Source organism: Mixophyes fleayi, chromosome 11 (genome assembly GCF_038048845.1).
Source record: "Mixophyes fleayi isolate aMixFle1 chromosome 11, aMixFle1.hap1, whole genome shotgun sequence".
Taxonomy (NCBI): domain Eukaryota; kingdom Metazoa; phylum Chordata; class Amphibia; order Anura; family Limnodynastidae; genus Mixophyes; species Mixophyes fleayi.
The window spans coordinates 54,418,150-54,438,985 of NC_134412.1; the positions used below are offsets into that span (position 1 = coordinate 54,418,150).

General features: G+C 40.6%; 1 protein-coding gene across 1 annotated transcript in view; it reads right to left on the reverse strand.

Annotated features, from left to right (window-relative positions):
* KMT2A (lysine methyltransferase 2A) overlaps positions 1-20,836 on the reverse strand; it is a 173,984-nt gene that overhangs the window by 38,326 nt on the left and 114,822 nt on the right. The window contains 8 exon segments of the mRNA XM_075190790.1: positions 1,696-5,692; positions 5,945-6,118; positions 11,766-11,932; positions 12,519-12,597; positions 12,833-12,950; positions 17,693-17,851; positions 18,021-18,158; positions 19,955-20,055. Of these exon segments, the coding sequence (XP_075046891.1) occupies positions 1,696-5,692; positions 5,945-6,118; positions 11,766-11,932; positions 12,519-12,597; positions 12,833-12,950; positions 17,693-17,851; positions 18,021-18,158; positions 19,955-20,055 (4,933 nt within the window).

Here is a 20,836-nt window from a genome sequence, read left to right on the forward strand (position 1 = left end):
CTCTCTATTACTGCCTTTTGCAAAAACCTGACAAGTTATCATGAGTAAAATTGCAGTATCAAACATGAATACAGTATCTCTTTAAATTATACATGACTTGCTCAATCTGTAGTCAGGATGGAAAACTTGCCTTGTCATTGCAAGCAAATACACAACAGTACTGATGGTCAAAAAGAGCCTTCGTTTACAGCCCGAAAACAAACTAAACAAGAACATAACAATAGCATTTCAATGGAAGATCATTTACTGCGTTTTACAAAATGAAATATAACAATGTTATTAACATGGATAAGATACCATGAATTATTCATGAAACGATAGATAACAATCTGACAATGCAACTCATCATCTCCATTTAATTATTTTAAATTAATCAAGTTAATTTGCATTGATTATATTTTCTGAAAGTTACAACTATACCATTCAAACAGTAAAACTTTTAAATGACAATGGTACATCCATACTTAATCAAGGATTTTTTTTTAGAAAGAAAAGACTTTTCTGTACAAAGAAACCACTTTTGCGGAAATATTTCCTCCTATATACACTTCCCTTCTACCAGGTTCAACAGTAGGCATATAGAGTATAAATAAGAATGATGTCCTCAATCTGTTTGGATTAAAGCCCAAACTTGTGGCAAGGTTGGCCTTCACAAAAATAATGGAGTTCCATGACTATGGTGAGAAATCATAAGCCACTCAGAGTATCCACCTCTTAGTTAGGTTAGTTACATTACCAGATCCCTACATCATCCAATGCACCAACAGCAATACGATAGATGGTTACAAAATTTACATACAAATATATATACAAATATAAATTGAGCTATAATGTGTTCCCTTTCCTTGGATGCAGGAACAGCTCTGTTTACTTAGAAAATTAGAAATTAGTTAGAAATTGATGTATGCAAGCTGGCATACTTCATTGTAAGCCTATCAAAGATCCAAGTCACTAACTAGGATCACTAAGCTGCCATGTTAGCAGAAATGAATGCGATATATAAAATATATATATATATATATATATATCTATATCTCTATATCTATCATACAGCAAAGCCTACAAAGAGATAATATCTGGTTACAACTAGTCAGCAAAGGCAGAGCCTCAAAAATGCACCTGAACAACTTAAGAATTTAATTTTTTTTTTATATTAAATTACCCTTTTTTGGAAAAACCCAAACCCACCTTCGCTCCCATCAATCACTAACCGCATATGGCAAGTCTATCACATGGAATATATTACTAGTATTCTCCGCCACACCCCGTCCAATTTAATAAGGTCTGGAGTCTGACTATCACGGAGCCTCTCCCCCTCTACGTCGTGGATCTCCATCTTCTCTACTCCTTTCTTCCTACTTCTTCAGCTAGTGACCCCCCCCCCCCCCTACCCCGCTTCCTCTCTTCACTCTTTCCTTTCCTTCTTCTCTTTAACCATTCCCCCTTGACATTATATACTGTTTGTAAAATGCTGTCTATGTTTCTTGGAAACTAAACTGTTTTGATTCACGTTATGTCGGCTTCCAACTCTTTGTTATTCACCTGAAAAAATTCTATTAAAAAAATAAAATAAATTAAAATTAAGAATTTTAAGTTGTGGCTTGAAAAACCAATTTTTTTTTTTTTAATATTAACACACTGACCAATGTTTCTATTATTTAAGTATAAAAGTGTTGGCAAATGCTTATAACATACCCTATAAAAATGGAACCAGGTGGCTTGCTGTCTTTGTCTTGCTCCCACACCATAGCTGACCTCTGGTTGGAGTGTGAAGTCTTGTGTTTCTTCCTACTTGTCTTGTCTGTACAGCTGGTCTGTCGCTTTCCTTTGCTTTTTGTTTTCTGGCCTGCATTTGATCTTTGTAGACCAGAAGTTGAGGAAATTGTGTTTGATTTAATCACTTTGGACTCAGAGTCAGATGGTGACTGTAGAGTTGAGGATCTGTGATCTGAACTACTGGCTAAATCAGGCAGGATTGGAGGCCTGCTGCCGAGAAGTCTATTCATCTGATGAGGGACTGGGAATGAACATTCTGGGTCGTTCACTGTCTGGGAAAGAGTCATACTGATAGGTTTAGAAGTGGGCACCATACATATGCTAGAGGTGGTTGCTATGGTAGCTGTGGTGGGACACTGTGAAAAAATCCCAGGCCCAGATTGGTGGGTGCCATGATTATCTTGAATACCCAAGCTTTGTGAACTGGTCTTTATAAGGAAGTTGCCGATAGAACCAAGCTCAGAAGGACCTAAAATCCCGGGACTGGTTAGTGTGACATGACCACTGACTGGAGGAGCAGCGGCAGTTGTCTGCATGGATACCACATTTAGGACTGGAGCGCCAGATGCAATTGCTGGCACCTGACCTGTAAGATGCCCAGGATCCAATCCAATAACACTGGGGGCAGTGCCAACTGAGTTGGATGTTCCTACACTCTGTGGAAGCAGGGGAGTCTGGTCAAAATACATGACACCAGACTTGGATCGTTTAATAATATTAGGGATACTGCGATGGGGTGCAGTATTACCAAGACTGCCTAGGTCAATTAAACTTGGGTGGTTTGATAAACTTCCAGAAAGCTGTGGGGCGGTGAAATTGATTAGTGTCATATTGGGGACCATTTCAGTAGCATGTCTTAAAGCAGGTGTAACAGAAGGTGCCAACTTCTTGATTTTCTTAGTGTTTAGGCGTGAAATCTGCCTCTTCTTACTCATACCAGAAGATGGAGTGTTTGAGGTACCACTCAAATCTGACCTTTGCCCAGATTCTGAAACCAGGAGTTGGGGTTCACTTGACGGTTGTACTCCTATAAGAAGGCCAGGAGGCTGGTTGGTGAGGCCTGGCAGGAAAGCTGCCTGGGGTGCAGCAGGAAAGGGTTGCAGATGTGGGTGGTGAGGCATTGGGAGAATTCCCTTGCTTGCAGGAGGAAAAGGTGAAGTTAAAGAAGGATTCAAAGTGGTGGCTAAAGTAAGTCCTCCTCCCATTGGACCCAGCACTGATACATCTCCATCCATTCGGCTTGAGCCTGAAGGTACAGATGGGGTAAGCTGTATTTTTTGAGTAACTCCATTAGGCAATGTCTGAAGGACATAGAGTGGTTGCATATTCTGATTAACTACAACTAACTTGTCAGATGCAGATTTGAGATGAGGGGGTGTGCTCTGTATTGCAGTGTTTGGTATCTGTGATGGTCCTGGACTCTCTGAGGTGCTTGGGATGTATTTTTGGTTTTGATTTGGCACAGTGGGAGACACTGGCACTTGCAGATTTGGTGTACTACTATTTCGTGTAAGCTCTTGGCCCCCTGCATGGTCCACCTGTCCACAGGGAGGGCTAGAAATGTGCTCTGAGTCCACATGTCCTGGCATATATCTATCTGGTGTCATGTGACCTTCAGTTCTGTCAACGCGTTGAGTCAAAAGAGTTGAATCTCCTTCACCAGGAGTCACAGGCTTTTCTGTCACAGTCACCCTCTTTTCAACTGTGTCGGATGTGGGTAGAGACAAAAGGGAGCGCTCACTTGGAGAAGACAATTGGGACTCCGGGATTACACTTAGTCTACCATGATTCTGGCTTGGCAGTGCTGGGCTGCGAGTGGTGAGTACAGAGAGATCGGAGGGCAGCTCTAGCGGTAGTTCAAATTGCTCCTCTGCTGACATGGTGGAAGGAACAGCACCATCCACTGGCTCGGATGATGGAAGTTGCTGTGAGAATACCTCAAATAAGCCCATATCTTTCCCACGGTTACTATCCAACCCCAAACCATCCCCCAATGTAAGTAACTCAGATGAGGACGATTCTGGACTTTCTCCTAGTGCTTGCATGGATGGTGTATTCTTCAGCACAAAGTCCATAATGTCAATTGGAAGGATGTTCCCACAGTCATCACTATTGTTATTGTCAGAATCAGATTTTAGCAGCTCTGAGTTGAAAGTGTCCAGCAGATTTTTGTCAGCTCCACCATGACTTCGACGTTGCGTGTCCAAGCTTAGCTGAGTCTCCAGAGAGTCCTGCTTCACGGGATGACAGTTGTCCATTTTGGTTTCTGATCCCTTGCTACCTTTACCTGTATGAACTTTTTCCAACTGTTCCTCTGAGGCAGCCAATTTCTCTGCTCCATTTTGTTTACTACCCCTTTTCCCTGTATGGCCAGCTTTCCCTGTAGTGGTAATGATGCTGGCATCACTTTCAGTGCCATCATCTACTCCATCAAGTTGGGGAATTCTGTGAAGGTTTCGATCTTCTTCTCTGAACAGTGTGCGCGAACCCAAACGTTCATCTCTAGATGCAGACACTACAGTCCTAGAGAAGTTATAATAATACATATCATCATCTTCAGATGAGCTTAGGTCATCTGCACCATCCACTTGCCCCTCGGCTGACCTTTTTCCTCGCTTCTTTCCTGGAGTGCTGCTACAAAAGGGGAGATCTTCCTCACCATAGGAACGTACACCATATAGAGGTGTTAATCCAAAGAACATGTTAGAACGTGCTCTTGCACTGCGCCTTGGATACCGCCTTTTGTATGAACCATCTTCCTGTGTTTTGCTTCCATCTTGGAGAAGAAGACTAGAGTCCTGAGCAGGGTAAGCATTGCCAGCATGATGTTCAGACTCTGTGTTTGGGCTTCTGTGATTTGGGGTAATATCGTCAGTATCATCAGGACTATCTTGTGGTTTTGGTATGTCAGGCAGATCTGTAATCTTTCTAGGAGACGCTGCTTGTTTGTCTAACTTCCCATCACTTGTGTTGTCAGCCCCTATCTTTGTCTGTATGGCTTTACTAGTGCTCATTGAGGATGTTTCAATCTGTGGACTTCCTGCACTGAGTGCAATCTTATCTGCATTCTTGTTCTGAGCATGCACTTTGAAACTCACAGTGTTGGACACTAAATGATTCCCATTAGTGTCTGCCTGTCTTTGGCAATCACCTAGTGCATGTTCGGTGTCAGTAGTGGGTCTGCTGGAAAGTTTTTCCTTGGAATTCTCCAGCAGTTGATTCTTTGACTTTGACCGTCTTTCTTTGTTTACTGCAATACCATGATTTCCAAAAGGTACATGAGGTTCTTTGCCTTCCTCTGAAGATACAGTTTTTTCAGTTTGGGAGATATCTGCATGTTGATCCTTTTCTCTCTTTATTGCCCTGTGGTGCTGTTGAGTAGTAGAAGGTCTGGAGCTGAGCACTGCTGAAGCACTATCCCTTAAAGGGCCAGCTTTGCTTATGCTTGAAATTGGGCTGGACATACCTTGTGGCTGAGTGGGTATCTTAGGGCAAGCTTGATTAGTAGAAGGATCAGATGTTCTCTGAGAAGATGATTTTACTTTTTCAGTATTGGGAGTTGCAATTTTTACCAGAGTTTCCAAAGAACTAGTTTGCCTTGCATCCAATCCTTTGTCCACTTCTACCCCTGGAGTCCTGTGTCCATTGCTGTGTGAACAACTGCTTTGCATTACAATAGTCGAAGAGGCTCCCCCTGACTCTGCATTGGTAGACTTCTGATCTACCACAGACACTGTTGCGCCTGCTTGCAATGCATTGAGCCTGCTTGTGTCAGTTTGAGACAGAGAAATCAAGCGTTGCTTCTGAGGCTGGGGTGAGATAGATGAGGCACTATGCCTGCGGGAGCCTATGCTACGAAGGCCAGAAGAGAGGAGGGGGTCCCCAACAGTCACAATTTCATGTGTAACAGGACTACCTGAAAATAGAAATAAACATTAGCAAGCAGCAGAAAACACTATATGGTATACCCACATATAGCAGAAATGTTAAAAAATAAGCCATTTATATGTACCATTTAAATACTTCTCCTGTCTCATGCAATGGCTGTAATGCCCCATATAGCAACCCACAGCTCACTTGAAACTCTTAAGGAGCAATTACATTTCATTGAATTTTTCCCTGTTAAAGTTAAATTCCCATAAAAAACAATATTAACAATAATAATAACCTGCAGAAGGAAGTGGTCGAGGAGATCGTTGATTAGGAGAGTATCTTGGTGTACGAACCCTGCTTCCACCAGGTCTGGACGAAACCCAGGAGCTGGAAGCTGAAGAGGATGATAGAGGTTCTGCACAAGGGAGACCAACAGAATCTACAGATTTAACTTGCTGTGGACTGAATTCTGGGGAAAAACAAAACAAAAAAACACAATTATCTGCAAATTCATTTTCTGGAATGGAGTGCAGAGGTAACTACCACTGGTATTTTTTGGGATTATGAATGTTGCTGCCATAATTACACATAGAAACAAACTTAGTGGCAAATAGGATGCACCTGAACCAAAACTGCAACTTTAATCAAAAAGATTGGAGCTCAGTGCCTAGCATGGGATGAGACATTCCGTCTGAACTGTCATTTCTCTCATAACATTATAGTTCTTTATCAGATTCATGCACTGCCTAACTACATAAGTTCATAAAGAACTGCTGTAGTATCTCATTTCACACATTTTAGGACTAACAAAAAAAAAAAGTATATTCCAAGTGTTGCAGAACTTTCTTAGTGCCTTTGTTAGGAATGGGGCACATTATGGGTGTGCAGTGTACTTTTATGGATTACAATTGTAACGTTCTAAAATAGTATGAAAAGGTGCACACCAGGTCCAGCCCCTCTAACAAGTTATCCCCTACCTCAGGCAATACAGACACCTGGACCTTTAAAGAATTAAGCCTGAGGCCCTAATCCAATCCCCCCCCCCTGTAGAAAGGAAAGATGACAAGACAGTCTAAAGGCAGCTGTAGAGAACCCTTTATGCGTGCACCAGGAAATGTATGCCTCCCAGACTATATGGTAGTTCCTGACAGAGACTAGAATCCTGGCCCTCAGCATGGTCTGTACCACACTGTCTGAGAGACCTTTAACTATTAGGATAGTGACTTCAATAGCCACCCTGTTAAAGCTAGCCATACTAACTTTTGATGCAGGAACGGGCCTTCACAGAGAAAGTCTAGTTGCAACAGAGAGGAGGCTTCCAGCATGCTGATCAGGTCAAGTACCAAGACCTCTTGAGCCAGTGCCGGGTCACGAGTATCATGTGGACTACCTCTCTTTTAACCTTCTTTAGGAACCTCGGAAGCATGGCTACTGGAGGGAAGAGGTAGACAAGAGGGCCATTCCAAGTAACCACCATAACACCTACGAACAACGCCACAAGGTCTTGGAATTGACCCCTTTGTCCTTGACCTTGTGGTTGAGCCGAGACCTCCATCAGGTTGACGTCCAACTGTCCCCCACTAATCCACAAGCTGTTGAAACACCTCCAGGTGGACTAACCTCTACCCTGGAAGAACATCCTGGTGGCTGAGAGTTGTCCTCCCAGTTGTATACCCCAGGTAAGAACATGGTCATTGCAGCCTAAATGTTCCTTTCGGCCCATCGAAAGATGCAAGACGTCTGCCTCATAGCCATGCTGTTGTCTTGTTGTAATTGTATGGCCTTTCTAGAAGGATGGTTTGAGTCTTAAGCAGTGCAAATAGTACTGCCCTCAGCTCCAGTACATTGTTTGGGAATTTGGACATCTGCTAACCCTGAAGCCTGGCATCTGTGGTAAGAAGAATCCAATTCCAGATGTTTAAGGGATATTTGCTGTTGAGATTGGTCCCTTCTAGTGAACACAGCAGGAACTGACAAACTCTGGGTCAGCTGTAAGTGAGAAACGTTCAATTTCAAGATAATTTTGTTCAGGAACTGAGCGAATTGGACTGCTTCGAAAGAAATCATTTTGCCCAGGACTATCATGCAAAGGTGAAATGAGACCATTTCCTTAGTCAGGAGGGACTTCACCACATCTTGAAGAGAGAATCTCTAGTAGCAACACCCGTTGCTGAAGGGTGCCGAATAGTAACTCCCAAGAAAACCATCCTCTGAATGGCCGCTCTGTGGACTAGTCTTTGTACGTTCCCCTGACCCATGGTAAAAATAATTGGTGGGTTAGACACCCTGAAATCTATGACGTATCCCTTGAGACAATGCTCCTGACCCAAGCATCTGATGTGAAATTGAACCACCTGTTTTAGTAAAGTATCCAGCAGGCACCCACAACTCGGGCCCCTGGAGGGACATCCAGCCTGACATGCTGTCTGGTTACAAGTGGGCTTGGAGACAAGGTGCCTGCCTGCCCAGATATCTTCCATCTTTGCTGGTTTCCCTGTGGTCCCGAAGGTTTGTCCCTAGAGGTGTCCTGACTTCTAGACTTTCCTGGAGTATGAAAGGATCGTAATGAAGGACCACTAGGTTTAGGAGCGTTAGAAGGAAGATATTAACTCTTCCCCCCACTCCTCATGGCCACAGAGATAATTTTGTCTAACTCCAGTCCACTCAAAACCTCTGCTGAAAAAGACCAGGAATCTTTTTGAACTCTGATTCAGCTCGCCAAAGCCGTGACCAAATTGGGTGGCATGCTGCCACTGCGAGTCAGAGCTCCTGGCCCCTACTAGGCTGGCATCTATGGCTACCTCTCCTAAGTTTTCTGTCGCGTTTTGAATGTGTTCCAAGATAAGGTGAGCACAGCCCCTGCTGCTGAAAAAAAAATGATTGAATGGTTACTTTCATTTTACTGTCAATGATGTCTTTAAGGGTAGCTGCTCCTGAAACCAGGATCGTGGTAGATCTGAACATACGGCAACACAGAAGTGATTCCAACTTGTGTGTGCCTGCCCTAAATAGAGGGTACAGGGACTGAAGACTCTGGGATACCTGAAACTTGTGATCTGGGCATCCACAGGCCTCGCAGAACAGGTCCTCTAATTGGGGAGAAGATGGGAAAGTGACCACCTCCTCCATTTCAAGAGGGTTGCAGACTGAACCACTGATTCCTCACTTTCTGAATGTTCAGAACCTGACGGACCACCTCTACTCCCTGTGATGAAGCAGCATCATCCTTCACCATCGAGGGAGACACTGGGTCAGAAAACGATGACAACTCACTTTTCTATTGAGAAAAGAGAAAGAGGCACTATTAGCTCAGGAACATAAGGCCTCTGGCCTCTGTTTCTCCGGGACCTGGAAACAGATGCCGGACCTTTAACCTTCCTGGGGCATCCGCTCCAAAGATGAGAACACCTGTGCTAATCCCTCAACAGTTTTAGGATTTCCTGGGCTCAGACCACACCTGCTCAAGCCCCTAGAACTGAATCTGGGGGACCCTGTGCAGGGGTTCGGGGAAAGCAAGAGTTCTTCAGGCTGGGAAACAGGAGTGGAGGAGAGAAGGTCTCTGTTCGGCTATCTACTAGCAACTAATTTCTGGGTGAATTCTGTCAGGGTCTGAATCATGGGCCGAGCCAAAACCGGTTCCACCATTTCTGACAGGGTTCCTTAAAGGCAAGCGCAGGTGATGAGCCTCCACCTCACACACTAGGCACAGGGCCCCTGGGTCTGACTGTGTACACTGAAGCTTAGTATTACACTTCGAGCAGGCGAATATTTATGTCACTGCTCTCCCTACTAAAGTGAGGGAGGGAATATAAAACACAAGTTATTTCTAATTGCAAGTACAAACACAGTAATAATGCTTATCAATAGTGAAATTTAAGATGTGATATTGCATGCACTCAATGAAGCTCACATACATGCTCACTTACAGGGTGAGTGACAAGTGTATAAGTAGACAAAAAAATAGTTAAAAGGGGGGGGCTGTTAAGCAGCCCCAGAAAAGTGCCGCCTCCAGCAGACACAATCTAAACTATAAAATTATGTTTAGCCAGTAGAGCTTGTCCAATGAAGAATTAAAGTGCCAGAGTTCCTTACACCCACATCTATACCATATTGTACTCCAGTGTAAGATGTTTGAAAAAGGTACTTTATCCCTATAATATTTTATTTACCATTATAGTTTCTTTAATGTACACATACACGTAAATATTAAGATATTCATGTGCAGAAATATTCTTGTAGGCTCTACCTAGCTTCTAAAATAACACTATTAAGCTATTATGGTAGCACTATTAAGCCCCTGAGTTTGCTTATAACCTATACATCGGAAGAACATAAAACTAATCTTTATATAGAAACTATCCTGTGGTAGTAATAATTAAGCAGAGTTATGTGGTTCCAGTCCCTTTAAACCAGCCCTGATCTACTCTGTAACATTCCTCCACAACAGATAGACTATTTTCTTATCAGTTATCTACACTGGAGGAGAAAAGAAGAGGTTTGCAAATGAGAATATAGAAGAACGTGGACCACTAAGGACTTCTGAAATAACCAATAGTTAGTAGTTTAATAGTAAAACACCCATCCACAACTGCATATATGCAGAGGACCAATGTTTGCAACCCCTCACCTTCATGATATAATCATTCTGTTCTCCCTGAAGCTCCTCTGTAATAGGCCATTTTGAATGTACTACTTACTGACACTTTAGGTGTTGAAAGCACTGACTGGCCAGCTAAAAAATTATGTAATGATAAGGGTCTCATATGTGCTGTACTGCTAGTTCGGGAAATGAAGGTTGCCATTAACTATTTACTGAGAGTGGACACCTGCATTACAAGGGGATGCCCACTAGCATATGCATCTTTCCCTACTTCTCATTAATCCCATTATCACCTCTCTCTAACACTGGTACAGTAACTTTTCATCAATTTTCTTACATACTAAAACAAAGATCGACACAAAGAGGGGAAGGGCAATCCTATTTGTTATTAAAGGCATAAACAATCTTAGTTCAAAGCCATCAGCTATGAAACCAAATGGACCAAAACGACAGAAGAAAAACACATTTTCTGAGGGGAATAAAATCTTCTGCAAAACCATATTTGGCATTTAAATCTGCTCCACATAACAGATTGGTCCATAAAAGTACAAGGATTTGGAGAAAAAGAAGGAAACACATGGGTATAGAACTAGTTGAAGGATAGAAAACAAGCAGGTTATAAACTGAACATGTGCAGTCTGTGCTAAAATTAGTTGTGAGGTCCCAGAGTGACAAACTTACAGACTTCTCCTTTTTAATAATTTTATTTATAATTATTTTATTTATTTGCCACCTGTAAAAGTACTCACATTCTGCAGAGTATCAAAATTGTGCTCTTACAATGACTATATCCACTTCATACGCTTTGTCTCTTATTAAATTGCACTCTCTATTTTGCCAAAAAAACTACATTAGAGGTCTAATCTCCTCACCGTTCATCGACCCGTCGCTTCTTCATCACTGTTAACTCGCTTCTCTGGTAACTCCTCTAAACAGATTATTCACCTGCCACCCATCCTCTCCCTCATACCTAGCCATACTTCGCTATTTCTCTCCTGTCACTGAGTTTGAGGTTTTCGCACTCCTCTTCCTCTTTGACCCCATTCCTAGACTCCCTCCCCTGAAAGCTCACCTGCACTTAGCTCACATCTACAACCTCTCCTTCTCCACTGGACCTGTGTCCAATTGCCTTTCTGCTATCTCTACCTGGATGTCCAAATGCTACCTCAAACTCAATACATCCAAATCGGAACTCCTCATCTATCCTCTTCCTAGTGTTAAAACCCCACCCCCCACCCAAAAAAAAATTGCCAGAACCTGACCCATCTTCAACAATACCCAAGTCCATTCTCTAATCTCCATTCTTGATAGGAGAGACAAGGACAGTGTAAGTGTGTAAATATGATATTATTTATGTATAACACACTGTGGTAAATAAGCCTGGTTGGCACACCTAAAACTGTGATACACATTATATATAAATTGTGCAAGAAATGCTTACTTTTATAACTTTTCTGCCTTTATCCACTGTTAGTAGTGACATTAAATGCAAAAGAAGGTTTCCTTTGGGTCTTACCATGCATTCCACGGGGTGGGGGACTATGAGCAATAGTGCGGTTCTCTTCATGATGCACAGTCCTATTGATATCAGGGTCGGTGGGAGGCGGCCTACACTCCAGGATCTTGCATGTATACACACAACGTTTCCGGGCATCTGTTGTACTCCAGTACACTCGAGAACATCTAAGTAAGGAGGGAAACAAATAATCAATGTGATTCGCTGTTACCATCAAGACATTGTGAATATTTACAAGAAGCAAGGCTCTGACTGAACGAATGGAGAGGAAATTATTGAACTTGGGACGGTCCACTGTAGTTCAACCAGTGATCGCCATCCACAGCCTTAAATGAAAATGAAACTTTTTTATTATAAATAACCATAAAAAAATCCAATCCATCTAAAGAGAATTAGTATACTGGGTATACTAATGGGAAGTGCACAGCAAAGTTCACTGCACCTCCTCATAGTCACTTCAACTTGGGAAAAGCCACTGTTAGTTTAGGCTCCTGGCAGCCAAGGTCAAGAGAGGGGTTTTGCGTTTGGCAAGATTCCTCCTATTTGCATTTGAGAATTCCTTCCCGCTTGGATAATTTACAGATTATAGCTGTAAAAATGACACTCAATTTAAATGTATGAAGAAAGGCTGCAGTAGATGCCAGATCAATTAAATAAATTAAAGTAGGCTTAACAATTGAATAAAAAATGCAATAGAGATAGATATACAAGAGGTATAAAAGGTGAAGGAGGAGTACAACCCAAGACACATACTGATAACCAATGGGAAAAAGCTTCTCCTCGCAGTCTGACAGGTCACTCAGGATTCCAAGGCAATCTACGGTCATGGAACCTATGAAAACAGAAAAGGGGCAGTGAGGAAAGAGGGACAAGAAGAGTAAAGCTAAACCAGAGTACACGGACCAGGATGCCCACGCAAATCAAGGCAGAGAGAGAAAAAAGATATACAAGAATGAATTAAATAAAATAAAATCCAACTTGCTACCAAATTGTAAGCAAAAAATAAATAAAACACAAAATTCTCCTTAGCTGTAATGTTTTATGTCAGCAATTTCCATAACTCTCACCTATCATCATATGTATGTTTTCTGGCTCAAAGCCATTCAAAAATTTTCTGCGCAGATTGATCCCTTCAAAATCAACAAAAACTCTTCTGAGGACCTCAAAACTATTATCAGATACAATCTGCAAAAGAGCAAAAAGATTGCGTAACTCTTTGGGATCACTAGATAAACACAAACATTATATAAAACTATGAAATACTAATATAGATTATAGGGATGTACCATTCCATGCTCTATCTTACAACAGCATAATACATGATGGTTACAACAGATGAAAAGAACAGATCTGAAGGTAAATCTTGTAAAAGGTGTTTAGCGTGTACACATGAATCGGCATGCTGATTGAAACTTTTTTTTATGTCTTCAGTTGTTAGTAAAATCGTTAACGATATCGCATCCAGAGAATTTTCTGTAGTGTGTACCCATCCCTAGGCTAGGTACACACTGGAGAATTTTCTGACTGACGTGTTATCTAGAACGATTTTACCTTCAACCGAACATCCGACCGCTTGGCCGTTTAATGCGTACACACTAGCTACGATTAACGAAAGTTACGATTAACATAGAAAGGTTTCAGTTTTTTCAGAAAGTTATGCCACAAAGCACTAGCCAGTTTGACCATTAACAAGTCCTATGTTACAGTGCTAATATAAATATGTTGAAACTTTATATTCTTCAACTGTTATTTTTTTCTACAGAACTCAACAATAAATCTGTTGGATTTAAAATGTGTGGTTTATTCTGTGTATTATACAAATATATGCATTAACAAGTAAATAAAGTTTTGATTATAAAACATGTTGAATGTACATGTAAAGGGTTACAGAACACAGGTGCAAGATGAAGTACCATTTACACAGGTGTAATAATATGCAACCATACATATATAAAATACAGATCTATAGGAACATAAACGTGTTATTTACAAAACTTTACATAATTATGCAGTCAGACAAATGTAATACACATATTTTTCATTTTTTATGAATGTTTATTGAGTGTACAATAAAGTAACAAATAATTGTATTATGGAGGCAGACATAAGCAATACACATATAAATAAAATGTTGTTTTTTTATAACACTACACTGACAAAGGTTTCTAAATAAACTGGCAGACATATGCTGTATGCATTAATGCAATAGACACTTGCTATTGCTTTACCGCTAGAAGCACTAAATGAGTGGCGTGCGGACCCCGCACCACGTGGGACTGGCACGGGTATCAAGAATTAGCACACGCCCTCAAAGGAGTCCCAGCTCGAGGAACTATTGACAGTTGCTCATGGATCGATCGGAAACGTATACACACTAAATGATCAATAGATGATTGGTCGGAAAAGATTAAACAGTACGACCAACCAAATGAGCCGACAATCGACACTTTGGAACGACTTTTCAACCATCGTGTCACTATACACACTAACCCGACTTCCGACTGAACGGTTGTATGTCAGCCAGAGCTGGATTAAGGCTCTAGGGGGCCCGGGGCACTTAAGACAGGGGGGGCCCCTATGGTGTAATAAGGCTATAATTTTAGACAAATACACAGGAAATTCTATGTGCACTAGTGTTAGGTGCAGCTCCCCCTTCACGAGCAGAGAAGTGTGAAGTGGAACATACCTCCCAACTGTCCTTGCAGTCCGACTAAATCCAGAGCAAGTGGGACAGTCACCCAAAATTGGGACTGCCCCACGAGATTCAGGACAGATGGCAGACTATTCTGCTTTCTACCTGTTCTTGCCGCTTTCACTAGCTGCCGCAGCTGGTGTCTTAAAGTTGTTGCTGGTGTAGATCCTGGAATGTTCGTGAAATTCTGAAATAGCCCCGGCATTAAATCAATAGCACCCACATTTAATTAAATAAAATTAATAGTATACAAATTTAATAATAGAACTATTTCTAACAACCAGAGTGTGCAAGGCAACAGATGCTAATGTCTGTGACAACAGTTAGAATGAAGGTGTCTTATTTAATTTTTGTTTTGTTTGTTTAATATTAACATTTATTCATGGCTTGTCATGCATTTCTATATAAAGTGTATGTCCGAAGGAGGGGAGCTAATGGAGTAAGTGGTGGTAAAAACAGGTGGTAAATTGTGATTGGTAGTGTCCTGACAGGCAGTGCAATTGTCCATATGGTTCCAGAAAGTGAGACATTAGATAACATCCATGGCTCAATGTAACTTTATAATTTTACTGTGTGATTTTCTTCACTTGCTTAAAATGGCCACTTTTTTTAAATGCTACTTTCTAGGGGCAGGGAGAGAGGGTCCACAATAAAAGCTGCCATAGGGGAAAATAGAAAATCCAGGTCTTAGCACCACATACTAACTCTGTTCTCCACTCCTATCCCCACGTTCCCCTCTTCAATCCCCTTCCTCTTACTCCTCTACCCCCCTCAAGTACATTTTCTATCTTCCCTCTTACTCCTCATTCCTAACATCCGCATGGCCTCCTCAATCTCCACCTCCTCATCAATGTGGTTTATCTTCCTGGGTTGTTCCTCTGGCTTACATTCAATCACACACACACACACAACGCCCAGAAGGCTTAAAATAATAATTGCATCCATCCATGCTATTACTATAATACCAGCGTGATGGGACCCTAGGCGCATAGTGCCGACTAAGCACTTAAACCGAGAGCCCTGTGCTGCCCTCTGTATACCGATATTCGGGGGCAGCACCAAGAACCATACAGAACCTGGTCCCGGGCCCTTCCTTAATTCGACTCTGGCAAAAGAGACTCTGAAAAATACATAGGCACCTCTCAAAGCATTTCCATACAGATCCCAGACTGGTGGGTGACTACACACCTAATTGATATGGCAAGCGAAAAAACGTACAGCTGCTGCAAGGCACTTTTTGCAATGCAATGCTATTATTTTATATTCCTGAAATATCTGCCAACATTATATTTACCGCACAGATTATGAAAAGAAGTGCACATAGAAATAGCACTTGTGCTTAAATAACTACTACTGGAAAGTTAATATGATATAACTGTTAATTTATATTTTCTAAGTGGGCCCCATTGATATTATGCCACACATAAGTGCACTCAATTAATATTATACCACACATAAGTGCTCTCAATTAATATTATGCTTAGCCAGCTGTGTTGCAACTCAGCTCACAAGTCATCAGTTGTGCAGCGGGACAATGCACATGCACAGCAGTTCAATGTCGGCAATCTCCAGCTATAGTGAAAACTGTAATGGTGTGCCAGACAACTCAGCGCTGCGTGCCATATATGGCAAGCGTGCCGGAGGTTGCCGACCCCTGATCCAGATGATGATTCTTGCAGCCTACTTAGGGCACCCAGGTTTTTTCCACTTCAAGTTATTTATCTTGCATTATCCAAGTCTAAAGCTACTGAAAGATTTAACCTAAGGAGCAAGTATATCAACAAATGACACATAAAACATATTCATGTGTATTACTAAGCGATAATAATATACATAAAATATGTATACTTCACTAAACATGTCTAGCATGCTGTATGTCCGATTCCTTTCCTACAGGTAACCAATTTAAGAGAATGTTGCTTATAAATTGCATTACTGGGGCAGTACAGATACCTGTATGAAAGCTTTGCAGTCTCCTACACAGTACCATGACCCGCAGTACCATAATGCAGAGTAGCATAACCAGTGAGACCTCGCAGAGTATAACGGACATTCTATAGTTTGTCATTTAAGATTTATCTTATATCAGTCTGTGTATGAGGAGGAAAATACTTCTTAAAAGCTATAATTTTTGAGACAGCTACAGTGGAAAGCCAAAGTAGAACTGAAATATATATTTTACTTTAACTTTCTTCTAAAAGTTTTTCATACTTTCATTTACACTCCAATGCAGGTGAATAACAAAAAAAATGAAGTAAAATTCTATATGGTACTTTGTAAAAAAAACACCAATACAACAGGAACATGGATCCAGAAGCTTACCCTTCATTTGTCTTATTTCTTATGTGCTTTCATTTTCATATAAAAGTGAGCGACACATTCTAAAAGATCTATGCAATACTTAGTAGTGAACATGATCTTTAAGCAATGATTTTGTTACCAGTGTCTCTAGCATGGAGCAGCAGCTGCTACAGTCAGTGTAAGATCATGAGAGACTATCCCATCCTCCTCCTTCTCATGGGATGTAACAAGCAGTGTGCACACCTTATACTACACACTTATACAACATTACACACACAGACAGCATATAAACTACTCAATACCGTGTGTAGCAAGTTACAGGTGAGTTGACAGCTCTGCCTCTCTCTGGACTGTAGAATCAGCGATTGGACAGATGGAACATGTGACATTCGAGGGCAGTGGCTTCTGGTAATTGTAGTTACATTGCTGGTATTTTGTGATGGACAGTGGCAATGTGAAAAACTACATCTCCCAGAGTTCTTTTCCATAATAAGTTTCTTCAGCTCCCTTGAATCAGATTACAGCTGCACATTGCATAAGCAGAAGAATCCTACTGACAGGTGATCCGATCAGCAAGCTTGGAGAAAGGGGGGCCCGGGGCACGTGCCCGCCCCCTTAATCCGGCCATGATGTCAGCTGACTTGCCAGATTATAGTGTGCACCTAGCCTTAATCTTTAGAATTATTCACAAATATTGTTCAATCCAAAAACAAATGTCTTCCTCTAAAATACTGCTCTGTCACAGCTGAACAAAAGTTTGCTCAGAGATGAACACATTCATCATGATCATTTATTTATATATATATAGTGCCTGCAGATTCCGTAGCGCTTTAACATAAATAGATTAAAAGTCAACAATAACAGACATAATGTTGTCTCTAAGAGCTCTCCAGGGGATGACCATAAAATGCCCAGTACAAAGACAATTGCTCACCTCGCCCTTAATCAATTCTCTGTGTTTCTGGCAGTAAACTTTCTTATCCTCTAGGAATACACAGTTCTTAATCCGTGAGCACATGAAGTGGTAATTACTTGTGCAGGAAGTCAGACAGCAGCCAACAGTGGCACCCAGCTTCAGGCAATGCTCGCACCTCTGGAGAAAAGATATTGGGCATTAAATGGCAGTGAGAAATAGAAGATAAGAGATAAGTGGTTAATAAAAACACACACAATCTCCAATGGTGGCTTCACACATTGAGTGTTTACAGATTCTGTAAATATGATATCGCTATAGGACATAGTGTAGTGCCTAGTAAACATACCAGCTGCTTCCCTCTGATTACTGCCATGTGCACATTCTTCAAGGAGCCATCATCGTCCTCAAACACCTCTGCTGACCACAGAGCACAGTTAATATGTGTCCACTCATCTTGGCCAATGTACAGTAGGCGTCCAGCATCCTGGAATGTGAAATAGAAGGAATTGTATTTAAAATAAACTACCATCTTTACCACTGATAAATGTAGGATCACAGAAATGAACTGGGGTTTTCAAACTCAGGCAACTTCTGTTGGACTAATAATGCATGTAAATAATGACAATGTCATCTCTGTAATCCAAGGGCTGCTATACAGATTGGTCGAAGCTTAGTCAGCAAGCAATGCTCTGCTATCTCAAGTCAGCTATTTCTGAAGTGATCCAAGCAATTTTAGCCCTCCAAGAAGACATTAAGGAGAAATTTGGGCATTTACAAGTAAGGTATACCATAAAATTGCTAATTTTATCCTGACATGTATCTACACTTTCCAAAGTCCAATTTCTTTCAGAACTCTATATCCAACAGCACTCGGGGTTAAGACTGCATGTGAAAAGGAGAAGTAGGAAGTGAAAGCCAGTTACATGTAAATAACCTCTTAAACATATAGTCAGTGACATGTTAAGACATTATTGGGCCCCCAAACTGCTTTGCAAAATATGAGGGTAATTATATATATAAAAAAAACAACATTTCTACTGGTACACATCAGTCTGTCTGAGTGGTTATTACATTTTTAGAATGTTGTAAACTTCATACAAAATTGTGCTTTCTTAATCTGAAGGCAGATGCAAGCAGATTTTCATAGGCCCAAAACAATCACTGGCTGGCATCTGGTACTTCCTCTGCAAGCAAATGGTTGCTGGCAATAACAAAGATTCCCCCATATTTACTGGAAAAAAATAATCTGTTCACACAGTGGTTGCTGGACAAGCATAAACATTTGGCTGAACAGAGCCCTTACATGGAAAAATCTCATAAGTGAATGACCTCATATCAGATCTTCAGATAAGAAGTTGCTATCCCCCTCTATGTTCTCTCCATAGCAGTAAAATACTTAACACTAATTTCTTATAGGTATTTATGTGAATACGTTGGTCATGATGTGCACGAATATCTGGTTTGTGTTGCCGTGATTTCAGCGAGATTTTATACATAAAAAAAAGGTAATTTTACTTAGTGTAAAGAGTATATTGGATTAACCTTTTTTTTCCCTTCCACATTAGCCATCTGGCTACTTTTCAGCTTCTGAGATGAACTTGTAGCTCCATAGCAGCAGTAGAGTCACAAGTTGCCTGTGTTCAATAGACTACTAATTAGTAGAATGTAGCTCTCCAGCTGTTGTGGAACAATGTACCAATGTCTAGTCATCTGTTTTGGATTTTTTTGGCTTATCTGGTTTCAGGTTTGTTTCTTGGGATAGTTAAGGTAAAAGAAAACTGTTCTCAGGACTGCATGGAGTCAAGAACCAAAGACTACAATATACATATTTTAATAAAGATGTTTTGATGGGGAGTTTAATATATTGTTCATATAAAGTCTATTTATGTAAATGATGTTAATATATAGACTCCTTTATCATTACACAGGGACCACAGGGGTGGTAATATTGAAACAAAAGTTCCATTTGCACCTTCATTACTCAAACCCCACAAGTGTTATTGACCCCCTAAGCCCCTCCCATACATGTTGCTCTTTTAAAAGCTAATGACACCATTTTAGACTTGGTAGCAAATTGCAACGTGTTGACCGAACCCAAACAACATTTGATGATGAGCAGTTAATTAGTATCCTCTAGATGGCTGATTGGGCAATTACTGTTTAATATATAAATGTTCTATTGAGGACCAATGTCTATGCACTTAATAAAGCATCCATTTTACAAAAAAAAAAGTCAAGGGAAGAAAAAACTGCTGTTTAGCAGTCCTCGAATATACTTACATTGGCATTGTCATCGCCATACTTCAGACACAGGGCACACTGACGGTTATCTTCCACACCAGGTGGAGGTGGCAGTTCCGGGCTCTCTTCCCTACTGTGATCTAAAATTATATAAAGACAAAAAAAAACCAATATTATGCACTTTATGATAAAGTTATAAGGCACTCAAGATCAATTTAGTAGTGGAAATGAAGAAAAGGAGATTTTATATATATATATATATATATATATATATATATATATATATATATATATATATATATATAATCATTTAACTCTAAATCAATTTCATAGATGTGTATATATGTAAGCTGCATATGATCAAACCAGAGCGTGTGTATTTAAAATAATTACCTGTACAAGCTACTAGAGAACCAATGCCCGGTACCCGATATGGGGGCTTAAACATTTATATTAAAAAAGTGAGCTTTTGTAAAACACATCACAGGCATCTCACAGACAGGCCTGATTTCTTCAGACATAACAAATTAATCTATCTGAACTTGCCATATATAGAAAAATATAATCACAAGAAAATGGGTTGTCAAATAACAGAGAAGTGTTCATTTTCAAAAAGTCCTTGAATTTTAAACGTCCGTTCTTGAAAAGTCCTTGAGTAGCGAATTCTGAATTTTGCTTTATTCCTATCTGAATATCTTTACTTGTAGTTCTCATTATTGGCTATAATAAAATAAATAATATGCCTTTAACTTAAAGTACAAGGAAGAGTCTGCCTTCCTTTACTATGAAAATGTTCCTTCTCACGGGGACATACTCCCTTTGCCGCTACATAGGGACCATTTTAAACAGATTAAATATTTTTGTTTTTTACTTATGTCTGTTTTTTACATTTAAATGCAGCTTTTATAATACAGCTCAGTG